A 14,056-nucleotide genomic window follows, 5' to 3' on the forward strand; every position below is an offset into this window, starting at 1 on the left:
CCCCCCCCCCCCCCCCCCCCCCTTTTCTGAGGTTCTCGCAGGTATTTGTATGTGGATCTTTGGTTATTTGGGTTTTCTCCCGCGTAAGATTGGAATTATCTAGGCAACGTTTCGATGAAGTCTCATTCATCATGAGCACAAACAAGCCCCCACCTGAACAGAACACACCTCCAGCCAATCAGAACACGGCCAACCCCCCAACCAATCAGAACACAGCCAAACCCCCAACCAATGAGAACACACCCCACCCAATCAGAACACAGCCATGCCCCCACCCAATCAAGTCACACCCCACTAGCAGTTAAAAGGAAGAAGCAGCTGCAAGCTCACATCACTCTGAGAAGCACAGAGCTGAAGACACAAGCCTGAAGATGATGACTGAGACTTCATCGAAACGTTGCCTAGATACTTCCAATCTTACGTGGGAGAAAACCCGAATAACTAAATATATATATATATATATATATATATATATATATATATATATATATATATATATATATATATATATATATCCCTAACAATTAGCACTAATATACTGAATTTTCACTGAATTTTCTACACACTACACTGTATTTTAAGAATTGGACAATAATTCACTCTACCTTTTGAAATAATAAAGAATAATGAAAACAGATAACATCTAAATACAAAAAGTCCAGGTTTAAACTGACAGCCCACTTTGTGAATTATGTTTTTGTTCTTTTTCTAACAATGAATAGCACTAATGTACTCAACAGCTTGCCGATATAAATTTCATCTCCCCCCCCCAAAAAAAGAAATCTGTTGAAGACTATTGAGGAATGTGCAAAGCTCCTCTTGGGAAATGTTACAACAGGCCATGAAACTTTCTGAGGTTTTCTCAAATCAGATATTTTTGCTGGAAAAGGAAAGGCTTCAAATGTTGCTTTAGACCCAATTTCAAGATTTCATTCAATTCCTCCACAAAAATGAAATGGACGAACCATGCAGGCATGACGTCCAGTTTATATGGATGTGCCTTACTTAGGACAAGCAGGGAATGCTAATCAAGTTGTGTTTTGAAAGGAATGGCTCTTCTCTTAATAGCTCCCAGAATCCAATCTGTCACACAACAATCCTTCTATGGAAGAAGATCTTTCCAGAGAACCTACCCATAAATGTTACCTAAGACCATGCATCATTGTCCTTTCTCAATTGATGAATAGCTCTTTTTTTTTTTTTTTGTCCTCTTCAGGTTGACCTCTACCATCCGAATATGACAATTTTATTATGTTTAATAAATTTCATTTCCACAGAGGAAAAAAGAACAGTGTCAGCTTCTTTTTAAATGCTAATTTCAAAACACGCCATTGCATGTTATGAAAATTGAGAAGTTCAAAAGCTGAGCCTTCTGCATGCAGATGCTACCTGCAGCACAAATCACATTGTGAGAGGGGAAAGAAGGAAACCTCGTCCATTTCCTTCCCAGGGGCTACTGAGTTTCTTTCAACGAGACTGCAGTGGTTCCTATTTTTGTAATTTCTCCTTATACATTAAGGTATGCAAATGTGGACTCTGCATTTCAGTTGACTGATGATACGGAGAAGGAACGGCAAAAAAGCATAAAGGAATTATTCTGCATATCCGACTTTATTCTGGAACCTGTTCTTAAAATTGTAATTATCTTCCCCTACAGAATTCAAAATGTTGGATTTACAGCCTAACAGAGGTCACAATGGAGATAGACTATCTTCTACAATCTGGTGCCTTCAGGTGCTTTCCAAATCTTAGAACTGTAGCTCCACCCAGCGTGTAAAAATTGGGGGTAGATGGTCTCAATATATCTGAAGAACATCAGGCACTTTAGAGGCAGTTGACAAATCTCAGAAACTAGGATACTAGGATAAGCACAAAAGGCTTAGCAATTCAACTGCCAGTTTTAGAATGCTGGCCTTAAGTAACAACTTTCATTCTTTCTCCTTGTTAGCTTATTTTCCTGGCACTGACACAATTAGGTTGGGATTTGGGTACTGAACATCACAACTAACCACCCAAATAATATTTTGGGGAAACCAAAGGGAAGGTCACAAATGACAATCACATGTCTACTGGATGCTCCAACTGTGTGCAGTTGCCACATTCCCAAATCCTGGTCACACAACCCTATCATGATGGGATAGCCAGATCTTTGAGGACTTGGTCGTGTCATTTGTTCACTGTGATTGTAAATTTGGTCAATGTTGTTAACCAAGGACTGCCTGTAATTTCGATTCCTGCACCACGCAGTGAGCTGGCCTATATTTCTAGGGGGATGATACACCACCACCCCCGTCTGGAAACGGTTATTTTGATACAAAATAATGTCATAGACGCATCTTCTCTGGAGAGTGCAATAATGACAAAATAAATATCTAACGATTTCTCATGCTTATTGGCACCGACTAAGGGAAAAATGGAAGCATCTTACTGGGATGAAGGATGGGGCCCTGTTTAAGTAAAAAAAGAATTAATAGCACTAGCAATAGCACTTAGACTTATATACTGCTTCACAGTGCTTTACAGCCCTCTCTAAGTGATTTACAGAGTCAGCCGCTTGCTGCCAACAATCTGGGTCCTCATTTGACCCACCTTGAAGGGATGGAAAGCTGAGTCAACCTTCAGCCTGGTGAGATTCAAACTGCCAAATTGCAGGCAGCCGGCAGTCAGCAGACGTAGCCTGCAGTACTGCACTCAATCACTGCGCCACCACAGCTCATAAGGATGTGCAAAGCTCATAGTTTACTTCTCTAGCATTAGTATCCTATCTGCAGGGAGTTTCCAGGGTCTCCAGAGTAGTGGTGGGATTCAAAATTTTTTACTACCGGTTCAGTTAGTGTGGCTTGGTGGGCGTGACTTGGTGGGAGTGGCAGGGGAAGGTTACTGCAAATTCCCATTCCCTCCCCATCCCACTGACCTGCTTTCCAGCTCCGTTCTCCTGTGCAAGGCAACCAAAGAAGACCCAGCCGATCATCTGGGACTCGATGGGAGGCAGAGAAGAGATGGGGGCAGGGCTAGTCAGAGGTGGTATTGGCTGGTTCTTCGAACTACTCAAAATTTCCACTACCAGTTCTCCAGAACTGGTAAGAATCTGCTGAATACCACCTTTGCTCCAGAGGTAACAAAACCCTCCAAAGTGTTCCAGAAAATTCTATCTTTGAATCGGTGATATTTGCACATCTTTAAAAAGCTTCTCCTCTGAGTGAAGAGAAACAGTCTCTCTCTCTCTCTCTCTCTCTCTCTCTCCCCCTCCCTCCTCCTCCCTCCCTCCCTCTCTCTGATTGAAGGATCTGCACTCTGCCCATCCAGAAACGTTGATTTTCTCCTTTGGATGACTTGAGCATTCTTTACTTTTATTCTTATTTTCTTGCTATATCCTGGAAACTTTTTTCACCTAGCGAGAAATGCACAGAAATACTTGAGCGTGCCAGTTGTTGCATCTGCAAGCAGACACACAGAACAACCCTTCCACAGATGTACACGTGCCCAGGCCGCCACTTCATTAACAGCGGCAGATTGGAACGCAACTCCCTCTATTTACAAATTACAGAAGGCGGCTTGCCGTAATCTTGTCAAGTTGTTACGTTTGACTAGCCATGTGAACTGACCTAGAACTCTGAGCACCAAGCAAGGCAAGCTGTCAAAGAGATAATGACAAAGATGCCAGAGAGGTTTGGCAGGGCTTCACACAGAGGGTGAAAGAAAAAGAATAATAAAACTTCAACTGCACGCGAGAAAAGGGATAATCCGGGGTTTTACCCTATAACTAACCTGCAGTGGCTTTCAAAAGAAGTCAAGTCCCACAGAAGTCATCTGCTTCTATAGCGATAAAAAAAAAGGAGTGCCACCATAAGGGAGAGCTGGATTTATCAAGGAGATTAATTCTGCACCTTGCTGTAGTGTATGCCAAATCTGTTTGGATAGAGATGTTTACATCTCTATTGGCGTTCCCACAAAGAAGGTAGACAAAGCTTACAGGTCGCCCAGATTCAGCCCAATTTGAGGCCACAGACTGATGGAGGCAGGGGAATTTGGATTGCTAATTGGTACAGGTAGTTCTCAACTTATAGCAGTTTGCTGAGTGATCGTTTGAAGTTACGGCAGCACTGGGGGAAAAAACGACTTACAGCAGGATAAATGAAAGTTAGAGAAAAATATTAATGCTGTTATCTTCCCTTTCAGAATATTGGTTGGATTATTCCATTTTTGTTTGTTTATTTTACAGAGTGAGGTTTGCAGCATAATATTACAATGCTACAAAACTACCAGACTTAAAAGTTGCAGGTGGTTATCTGAGACTTTGAAAAAAGAACTGCAAAACCCATTGATAAAAAACATTGAAGGAATGTGCTCCAGTTTGAGGCAACCTTGAAGTCCTTGGTCCTCAGTACAATTTATCTGAATTTGTATGGTTTCTATTAATATATTTCTGTCTTGCTAATGTGCTGATTCCTCCAAGAATTTGCTTTCCTCACAGTTCCAACAGGACATGGCTGGATGGTTTTTGCAGTCCTTTTGACTTAATAAATAAGTTCAGCATGGTGTATGGAAGTATTGGAAAAGCCTATGGATTTTTGCAGCAGCAACATTATTTTGCAAATAGTGATTTTCTCCCTCCTTAATTTAAATGCAATCTGCAGTCCTAAAGCCTTTGGTTTAGTTTTACTAAGGACTTCAACTAAAGATGAACAAATAGAACTCCATTTATGCATCCACTTAGCAGGACAGATTCCTGCTCATCGCCGTCATATCTACATAAATATTCACTGGCAAGAAGAAGAGCAACAGCTGCATTTAGTTTCTGAACTATATAAAAGTCCCCCCCCCAATTTTTTCAGTGTGCATCCTACAGTTTACATTGTAATTGTGCCTCACACCAGTAGTATTCAAGTATACTATTATGTGGTATAGTAGACCCCTATAAATAATATAAATTGGTATCGTTCTTTCATCTCTGCAAACTCAATCTGGTATGGTTACCCTGGAATTTCCCATCGTTGAATAATGTAACCAGGATCAAACAACTTAAATTTTAAGCACAACTGCTGTTGGTTTGGGATGTCAGTCCTCAACGGACCACTTTTTCAACCTCTTTGAGATTCAAGAGAGGAGAAAGCACATAATCCTGTTCATGAATTCTCCTCTGGCTTTAAAGATGAGAGTTTCCTTACTTTGTGGGTACATAGTGGTAGTACTGATAGCAATAGCATTTAGACTTAGACACTGCTTCACAGTGCTTTACGTCCCTCTCTAAGTGGGTTATAGAGTCAGCACATTGCCCTCAACAATCTGGGTCCTCATTTTACCCACCAAGGATGGAAGGCTGAGTTAACCTTGAGCCTGGTGAGATTTGATCTGCCAAATTGCAGTCAACAGAAGTAGCCTGCAGTACTGTGTCACCACAGCTCATATATCAAAATAATATTTTTACAACTTTGTTGGCACAAATTTGCAAATGTCAATTTTTACAATGGATGTTTAGGAGTGCACAAATAGATGTTTTGGGGCCTTCAGGTTCAACAAAACCATTTCTATGAACTAAATGAAGTCCATTTATTTGTGGCACTATCTATTTTCGACATCAGCGGTTGTAACATTCCCAAACCATAACATTCCTTTTGTTGCAAGACCTAGAGTTGGTATAGAACCTGCAATAGTTGGGAAAAAAATCCGGAGAACCCACAATATCCATGGCTCCTCAACTATCATGTGCTATTCCATCTCTTTCCAAAAAAACAGATCTTCTCAGATTCAGAAGCCTTGGAACCCCAGGGGACAATGGGCTTGGATCAGCTTTCCTTCTTAAAGGTCATTTTCACAATCTCAGAAGTCAAGATCTAAGGCAACCCATGACCCCATGGATCATGGCTGATAGCTTTATAAGAGGCTTTAGAAATTCAGTAAAATGCCCACTTGGGGTTGGTTGGATTACTATTCTCTATGGCACCATCCCACATTAATCCCATTATGGAGTGGGGAAAAATACACTGGCATTAAAGCAAGTTCCATAATTGCTTTGTGTATGTTTGTTTGTTTGTTTGTTTGTTTGTTTGTTTGTATGTATGTATGTATGTATGTATGTATGTATGTATGTATGTATGTATACACACACATACATACACACACATACACACACACACAACATTACCTTTATCTGGTATTCTTATGCCCCTTTCTGCACCTAATGTATGATTTTTTGGGACTTCTTAAATCTCCAGGGGAGTGCAGATAGACTGAAGAGTGGAATGCCGAACATACTACCCATTAACCTAAAAAAATTGCCTTCTGTTCATCCAGACAAGAATAAAAGCTGGCAAGTCCAGCTGTGGCGATCTTAACAGAATAAGAGAGTTGGAAGGAACCTTAGAGGTCTTCGAGCCCTTTGAAGTTTGGTGGCCTGGCGGGAGGGGGGGGGGAGAGGAACTGGGCCATGCGGATGGCACGTCAGCACTCTCATGCATGTATATGCAGTTCAACTTGCGAAAGTTGAGCTGCACATGCATGTGCACGCATACTGGCCTGACGCTTGTGCAGGTTGCGCTGCATGCACATATGTGTGTGCCGGCCCACCGTTAACATGGCCTCATTACGAATAGGCCATGACCCAGTAGTGGGCTGCAGCCCATGGATTGGGGACCCCTATTCTAGTCCACTCCCCTGCTCAAGCAGTAGACCCTATACTATTTGAGACAAACGGTTGTCCATTCTCTTCTTAAAGGCCTACAATGATGAAGCACCCACAACTTCTGGAGAGAAGCTGTTCCACTGATGGACTGTTCTCACTATCTTAATATTGGCTTAATTTGGGACTAGGAATTAGAACATGGAATTGCTGCTGCGGTCCTCTTTGTAATGGTCAAGCACACCAACCCTCTCTCACCAGTAGGCAGGGAAGTAACAAATTCTGTTCAGGGGTGCGATTCCACCAGTGTAACAACTGGTTTGGTGAGTGCACGCTTTGCACGCATGCAGAGGGTTTGCTACTAACCTTCTCCCGCAATCCTGCACTCTCCTTGTGTGTTCAACAGCTCACACGCGGCAATCCGCTGTGCCACGCAAAGCAGCTGAGCTTGAAAAGCAGGAAATAAAGGTCAGAATAGAGCGGGCCCAGCCACTGGTCATCGAAGCGAACCAGTTCACTCGCAGATGATCCTCTGAGCTACCAGTTCGGCCAAACCGGACTGAACCAGTAGAATACTACCTCTGATTCTGCTGCTTTAGCTCTCTGGAGACAGAGCTAGGAAAATTTCAGTAGCCACATTAAACTTTTTCACTTAAGTTTGATTTTAGCCAAGAACTCAGGCCATTTTTATATTATTCTTATTCTTATTCTTGTTTATTGTTGTTGTTATTTTCTGCACCTGAACATCAGGCTTCATAACATACCACCCAACTCAGTAACATCACCTTGTCCATCTTAATTGTTATAATTTCTACAGTTTGGATGGCGTGCAAAAGTCAATGACTGAACTGTTTCCCCCGAAGGAAATTTATGGGGAAAAGGGGCAGGGGTTTAGTTTATTCTAATGTCTTCTCTTTTGCTTTGCAGGATGATGAACCAGAGGCCCACCCACTGGTAGTGAATTTCATCAACTACAAACCCTGGTTGAACCTGAAAGAAGGTGGAACTCAACAACATGTGCAAGATAAAGGGTCTCCACCCCCATTCTAATGTACACATGTACATCTGAACATTGAACTGTTATACCTTGTACAGGTTCAGTAAGAAATATGTAACCAACCCTTGGTCTTTCCCCCAAATATCTGTGTTACTGCTGGTGGAAAGGACATTCAGGAACACAGCTGCCATAGGAGTCCTCCATCATTTGTGGTGGTTTCTCCAATCAACACTGAGAAAACTGGTGCTTATGATTTCTACAGAGTTTTGGACTATTCATTGAGGGCCACATCAGGATTGTGTTTGACCTTGTGGGACAGGGGGCCACGACCAGCTCAACATCATTCATGTTGGGGGTACCTGTGGGCATCTCCTGAGCTCCATTTTATCTGGCAGAGGCACCGCGGGCCGGTCCTTCACTGTTTCCACGGCAGCCTCATGGGCCATATCTAAGCACCCCAGGCATTGAGTTTGACATCCCTGGACTATGCCTTAATCCAGAGAAATATTGGGGTTGGACTACCAGACTTCCAAGGTCCCTTTCAACTCTGTTATTCTTCAGTGAAATGGAGGAGACATTGTTTTTTACTTTAAAGAAAAAGAAGGCAATTTGTGTGAAATACATCGTTGTACTTATTGAGGCACAAGGCACTCAGGGAATGAGTGTAAATACCTGTCTTTTATAGGGCTCTCCACTAATAGTCTGCAGATAGGAAATGGGTTATTATTATTTTTCAGAGAAAGAGAATTTGAAGACTCTTAGAGGCCAGTTTTTAGCACAAATTTAACAGAAACATGGTGGCTGCCAGAATTGCATGAGTGGAAGTCTTCATACATTTTTGAAAAAAAAAATTGGTAGGACTTGCATTAGGGGCTGGATGTATTAGGGATAACTATTCTAAGTTTGTGTCTGGTTCAAATTGCAGTGACTGCAGAATGACCAAATTTGCAACGGGAAGTTATGACACAAAGTTAGGACTGGCATTGCAATAGTTGCACAAAGGCACATGTCCCATGGTTTGCCTGGCAGCAAGATAGTTCAAGCCGTGATTTGTCATAATTGTGATGATTATGGCTTACAGCTCATGAAAACCCCAAATCCACAATCTCAGAAAATTAGAATATTACATGCAATCAATAAAACAAGGATTGTACATAGAACAATATCGGACCTCTGAAAAGTATAAGCATGCATATGTACTCAGTACTTGGTTTGGGCCCCTTTTGCAGCAATTACAGCCTCAATGCAGCATGGCATGGAAGCTATCAGCCTGTGGCACTGCTGAGGTGTTGGTGTATGGAAGACCAGGATGCTTCAATGGCGACCTTCAGCTCTTCTGCATTATTCGGTCTCATGTCTCTCATCTTTCTCTTGGCAATGCCCCATAGATTCTCTATGGGGTTCAGGTCAGGCGAGTTTGCTGGCCAATCAAGCACAATAATCCCATGGTCATTGAACCAGGTTTTGGTGCTTTTGTCAGTGTGGGCAGGTGCCAAGACCTGCTGGAAAATGAAGTCAGCATCCCCATAAAGCTCGTCTGCAGAGGGAAGCATGAAGTGCTCCAAAATCTCCTGGTTGATGGCTGCATTGACCCTGGACTTAATGAAGCACAGTGGACCAACACCAGCAGATGACGTGGCTCCCCAAATCAACACAGAGTGTGGAAACTTCACACTGGACTTCAAGCATCTTGCACTGTGTGCCTCTCCATTCTTCCTCCAGACTCTGGGTCCTTGGTTTCCAAATGAGATGCAAAAGTTGCTCTCATCAGAAAAGAGGACTTTGGACCACTGAGCAACAGACCAGTTCTGCTTTTCTTTAGCCCAGGTAAGATGCTTGTTTGTTGTTTGTTATTCAGGAGTGGCTTGACAAGAGGAATAAGACATTTGAAGCCCATGTCCAGGATCCGTCTGTGTGTGGTGGCTCTTGATGCACTGACGGCAGCCTCTGTCCACTCCTTGTGAAAGTCCCCAACACTTTTGAATGGCTTTTTCCTGACAACCCTCTCCCAGGCTGTGGTCATCCCTGCTACTTGTGCACCTTTTTCTTCCACACTTTTCCCTTCCACGTAACTTTCTATTAATGTGCTTTGATACAGCACTTTGGGAACATCCAACTTCATTTGCAATTACCTTTTGAGGCTTTCCCTCCTTATGGAGGGTGTCACTGACGGTTTTCTGCACAACTGTCAGGTCAGCAGTCTTTCCCATGATTGTGATTCCTACTGGACTAGACTGAGAGACCATTTAAAGGCTCAGGAACCCTTTGCAGGTGTTATGGCTTAATTAGCTGATTAGAGTGGGACACTTTGAGCCTAGAATATTGAACCTTTTCACAATATTCTAATTTTCTGAGATTGTGGATTTGGGGTTTTCATGAGCTGTAAGCCATAATCATCTCAATTATGACAAATCACGGCTTGAACTATCTTGCTTTGCATGTAATGAGTCTATCTCATATATTAGTTTCACCTTTTAAGTTGCATTACTGAAATAAATGAACTTTTGCACGATATTCTAATTTTTCAAGTTTCACCTGTATATTTGCCTTCATTCGTGAGATGTAATCATGTTCAATATAACTGGTACATTTTTAATTTGACAATCAACTTTTTTTGCAGTCAATTTCCTGTCTCTCTTCCTTCCCCATCCTTCCTCATTGCTGACTAGATTATTACCGGTATTTCTTTTCCATGAAACTTCAGAATAAATGGCTCCTTTCCTCCCTTTATGTAATTGAGAAAAATCAACGTCAGCAAAACACGCTAATGTATTTTCAGTCCCAAAGCCCAGAGGCTTGGAGTTTTACCCGAATGAAACTATTCCAAAGATTTATCTCTGGGGTTTTACTAGCTTTTTCTCTAGTGACTAACTGCAGCATGTGTAAAAGGATATTGAGACTCAGATGGATGCATCAAGAAGTATCAATGATTGTTACCTGCCGAGGTGTTACAAGAAATTTCATCGGTTGCAACGAAGACGAATTGATTTCTGCAAGAGAAGATAAGATTCACAATACTGCTTGCTGACTGGGAAATGGGTTTGCTGCCAATTGACTTTATGTTTACAGAAGGGTTAAAAGGGATGGAGGCATTTTCCTTTTAATGAAGGTGGAGAGGAGCTCATTGGCAGAGCTCATTAATTCAAGAATATCTAAATTGCTAAGATAGACATAAGGGTGACTCTGGAATATATGCACAACTGTAGCCTGAGAACTCCCAGTTTAAAGAAACCAAAGATCTTATGCTAAATTATAATAATTCAGATGTTCTCTTTTTTTGTAAACAAAGGAACATTTGTATCAACCAAATGAAGGCAAGCTGTGCTAATTTTAAAAGGAACTGAGCAAGAGCAATTTAACAACATTTATTGGACCAAAAAAAAGTGGTGGGAATAAAACACTGAAAGAAAATCTTGGGGTCTTTAGTATTTCTTAAACAGACACAAATGTGTTTTGTTGATAATTTTTTTTTGCAAAGCATACATGGCACCACATATCCTCATAATACCATTATTGCGAAGCTGCAGAACGGATATTGATATTAAATCATCCCTTGCCAAATTCATTGGTTCTGCCTTTTAAACAAGGGCTGCCAAGGAGGCAGTGTGGGGAGAAATTTCCCTCAGAATACTTAAACTGTCTTTAAAAAAGAAAAGAAAAAGAATAAAAGAGTAAGGGAAGGGGGAATTATGAGGATGAATAATCATTAACCATTGATTATGCGACTGTATCTCCGATCCTGGACCATCATGCCTCGTCATTTCCTCATGCAATCATTCCAGTGGAAGTTTGGCGGTAGTGAAATGTCTTCAGTGAAAGGCGCACCATGCACAACAGCCTAGAAACCCCAGCAAGCACCACTGAAATGTACGGCAGGTATGAGCAGTGGGAGGGGTAGGGCTGAGGTGATGGAGGACACACGGCCTTGGTCCCAAACCCTTGCCAACACACAAGCTGTTCTCGTGCTCTGTCCAAGCAATCTCCAGGGCAGGCAAACACACAAGCTGGGTGCTTGGCCCGGGGCTGCCACCAAGATCTTCCAAAGCAACGTAGACAACGAGACGAGTTAAAACAGGAGCCCTCGTTCCCATACATCCACCCACCCAAGTCATTTGCTCCCAGTTTTATGAAAAACAAATGGGAGGTTTCGGGTTGTACACTCTGGGTTAAGATTTTGTGCATCGTGCTGACATCATCTTTGAGATATTCATGCGGACATCTTGTTTGTGAGATAAGAAGACTGAAATTTTGCAATTTATCTTGGACTAGGAAAGGAAGACCAGGACAATGCTTCCTGCCAGATTTCGCTGAGTGAGTACGTATGACTTGATTTCTACTACTGGTTTATTGATTCATTGACTGATATTAAATTTTTGACTCATTGATTGATTGATTGATTCATTCATTCATTCTCTACTGGAGACAAATTCCTTCTGTGTCTAATCACACTTGGCCAAATAAAGTATTCAATTCAATTCATTAAGTTATTCATCGACTCATTCATTCGACTTATATGGCTACCCATCCCTGATTAATAATTCTGCGTGGCTAACCATGTTAAAAGTTGAAAAAGAAAGAAAACATACATATACAAACACATATAAACAGCAGTCATGGTAAAAACAGGTCTATCAATGACAATTAATATAACCAATGCATGAGCTCGATCCCTATCTGCTAATCACACCTGGTAACTTTTTTAAGGTCTCACAGAAAACTGCCATTAATTTCCTGGAATGCATGTTGCCAGTGTCAGGGTTCCGAGTTAACACATCCACCAAAACCAGAACTCTGAGGCAGGTAGATTCCTCAAAGAACATGTTTATTGGACACATCATATTGGCACAGCTAGTGAAAACCAACTCTGAAGGTTCCTGTGGTTTTTCCCCCAATTAAAAAAGCAAATATTCCCTCCCCAGGTGTCACCGATCTCATTGTCCAATGAAGGTAGCTGGGAAGCTGCTTGGTCATTCCTCTGCCATCAATTGGGATGACCTTGGTTCCCACAAGAAAACTTTTTATTTTGACTGGTAGCTGGTCTATCTGCTTCCCCTCTCCCTTCCCCCTTTCAAAGTTCATGGCAACTATGAGGCAGGAAAAAATGGCTTCAGCCAGGTCAGCTTCAGAGTTGACAGCCAGCATATTCTTTCTCAGATGCTCTAATTACTTTCTATGGAATTGGTAGGTAAATGTTTGGTGTCAGCCACTTGGTATAAACCCTCTTGAAACACTATATGCATATCCCTCAATGGGAGACAAGGGAGAGGGCAGGCACGGGGAACACGACCTCAGTGTTTAGTACCAATCTCATGTTCTGCCCCATTGCACTCACCTCATTTTCCTGGTCAGCAGATTTGTGGTGGCCCTGGTCTTAGACTTCTGCTTTTAAATGTGAGATCAGCTTTCAATAGGGCTAGCCTTATTGCTGATTTGATCCTCCAAGAGAAGGCTGATCTGGCTTGTATAACTGAAACTTGGCTGAGCCCAGAGGGAGGCGTTCCTCTTGCAGAAATGTGCCCAGTGGGTTATCGAGCATGGCACTAGTCTAGACCTCAGGGCCAGGGAGGAGGTGTGGCTGTTGTCATCAGAGAATCTCTAGTAGCCTCCAGAGGCACTGTTCAACAAGTCCCAGCTGTGAGACCCTTTTTCTTAGATTGGGCTCAAGGGATCAGGTGGGATTGCTGCTGCTATACCAGCCTCCCTGCTGCGGGGCAGCTTCCCTACCTGGGCTCCTGGACCTCACCGCAGGACTGGCAGTGGAATTCCCCAGGTGTCAGGCTACAGAACTTTTTCCCATTCAATAAGTAAGAATGAACTTCTGAGAACCAAATGTATCAAAAGGAATCCTTGATTGAGATGAGACAATTTATGTAGGAGTTCAAAGCAGCGTCTGAGGTCCCTCAGGCATACAGGAATACATAAGGGAATTTAGAACCCCTCCCCTTATCTCGATGTGTGTTTAGAGAAACAAAAGCCAATATGTTAATTCCCCTTCCACCCCTTCTGTAGGAACGATCTTTTTCACAGTTTCCCAGGACATACTTAATTTCCCCCCACCCTCTTTTTTAGAACGAACTTTTTCCAGAGATTCCCCGGATACTTCTCACTGTGGAATTTTTATGATCTTCTCATCTCCTGGCTGTGCCTCTTGGAGGTGATAGATTCTGGCCATCTGGCTTTTCTCCCTCCATTGTATCATGTGTGGGTTATACAAATTCGATATAAGGTTAAATATATTCAGGTTACATCAAGAAAGGATTTCTTTATCAGCCTCCCCCCCACCCTTTTCTTCTTCCACTGAAGAAATGACAGATACACGGATCTGACACCAGGCTTATAGTTCTGGGGGTTTCAACCTGCCTTTTCTGGGGTTGGGGTTAGAGGTAGCCTGGGATTTTATAGAAACCATGGCTTCCATGGGCCTGTCCCAGATTACCCAG

The 14,056-nt window shown here is 42.3% G+C and overlaps 1 protein-coding gene across 11 annotated transcripts in view; it reads right to left on the bottom strand.

The window, feature by feature from the left end:
* RBFOX1 (RNA binding fox-1 homolog 1) overlaps positions 1–14,056 on the bottom strand; it is a 1,983,080-nt gene that overhangs the window by 11,355 nt on the left and 1,957,669 nt on the right. For 5 of the 11 annotated variants that reach the window (XM_087973165.1, XM_087973166.1, XM_087973162.1 and 2 more), the window contains one exon: positions 10,554–10,606. The exons of the other annotated variants lie outside the window; for them this stretch is intronic. In XM_087973165.1, the coding sequence (XP_087829291.1) occupies positions 10,554–10,606 (53 nt within the window). The remainder of the gene's footprint in view (positions 1–10,553; positions 10,607–14,056) is intronic. 11 annotated transcript variants of the gene reach the window in all.

This window comes from Notechis scutatus, chromosome 12, assembly GCF_049901735.1.
Source record: "Notechis scutatus isolate UNSWTSFEM ecotype Mainland chromosome 12, rNotScu1.2, whole genome shotgun sequence".
In the NCBI taxonomy this organism is placed as follows: Eukaryota; Metazoa; Chordata; class Lepidosauria; order Squamata; family Elapidae; genus Notechis; species Notechis scutatus.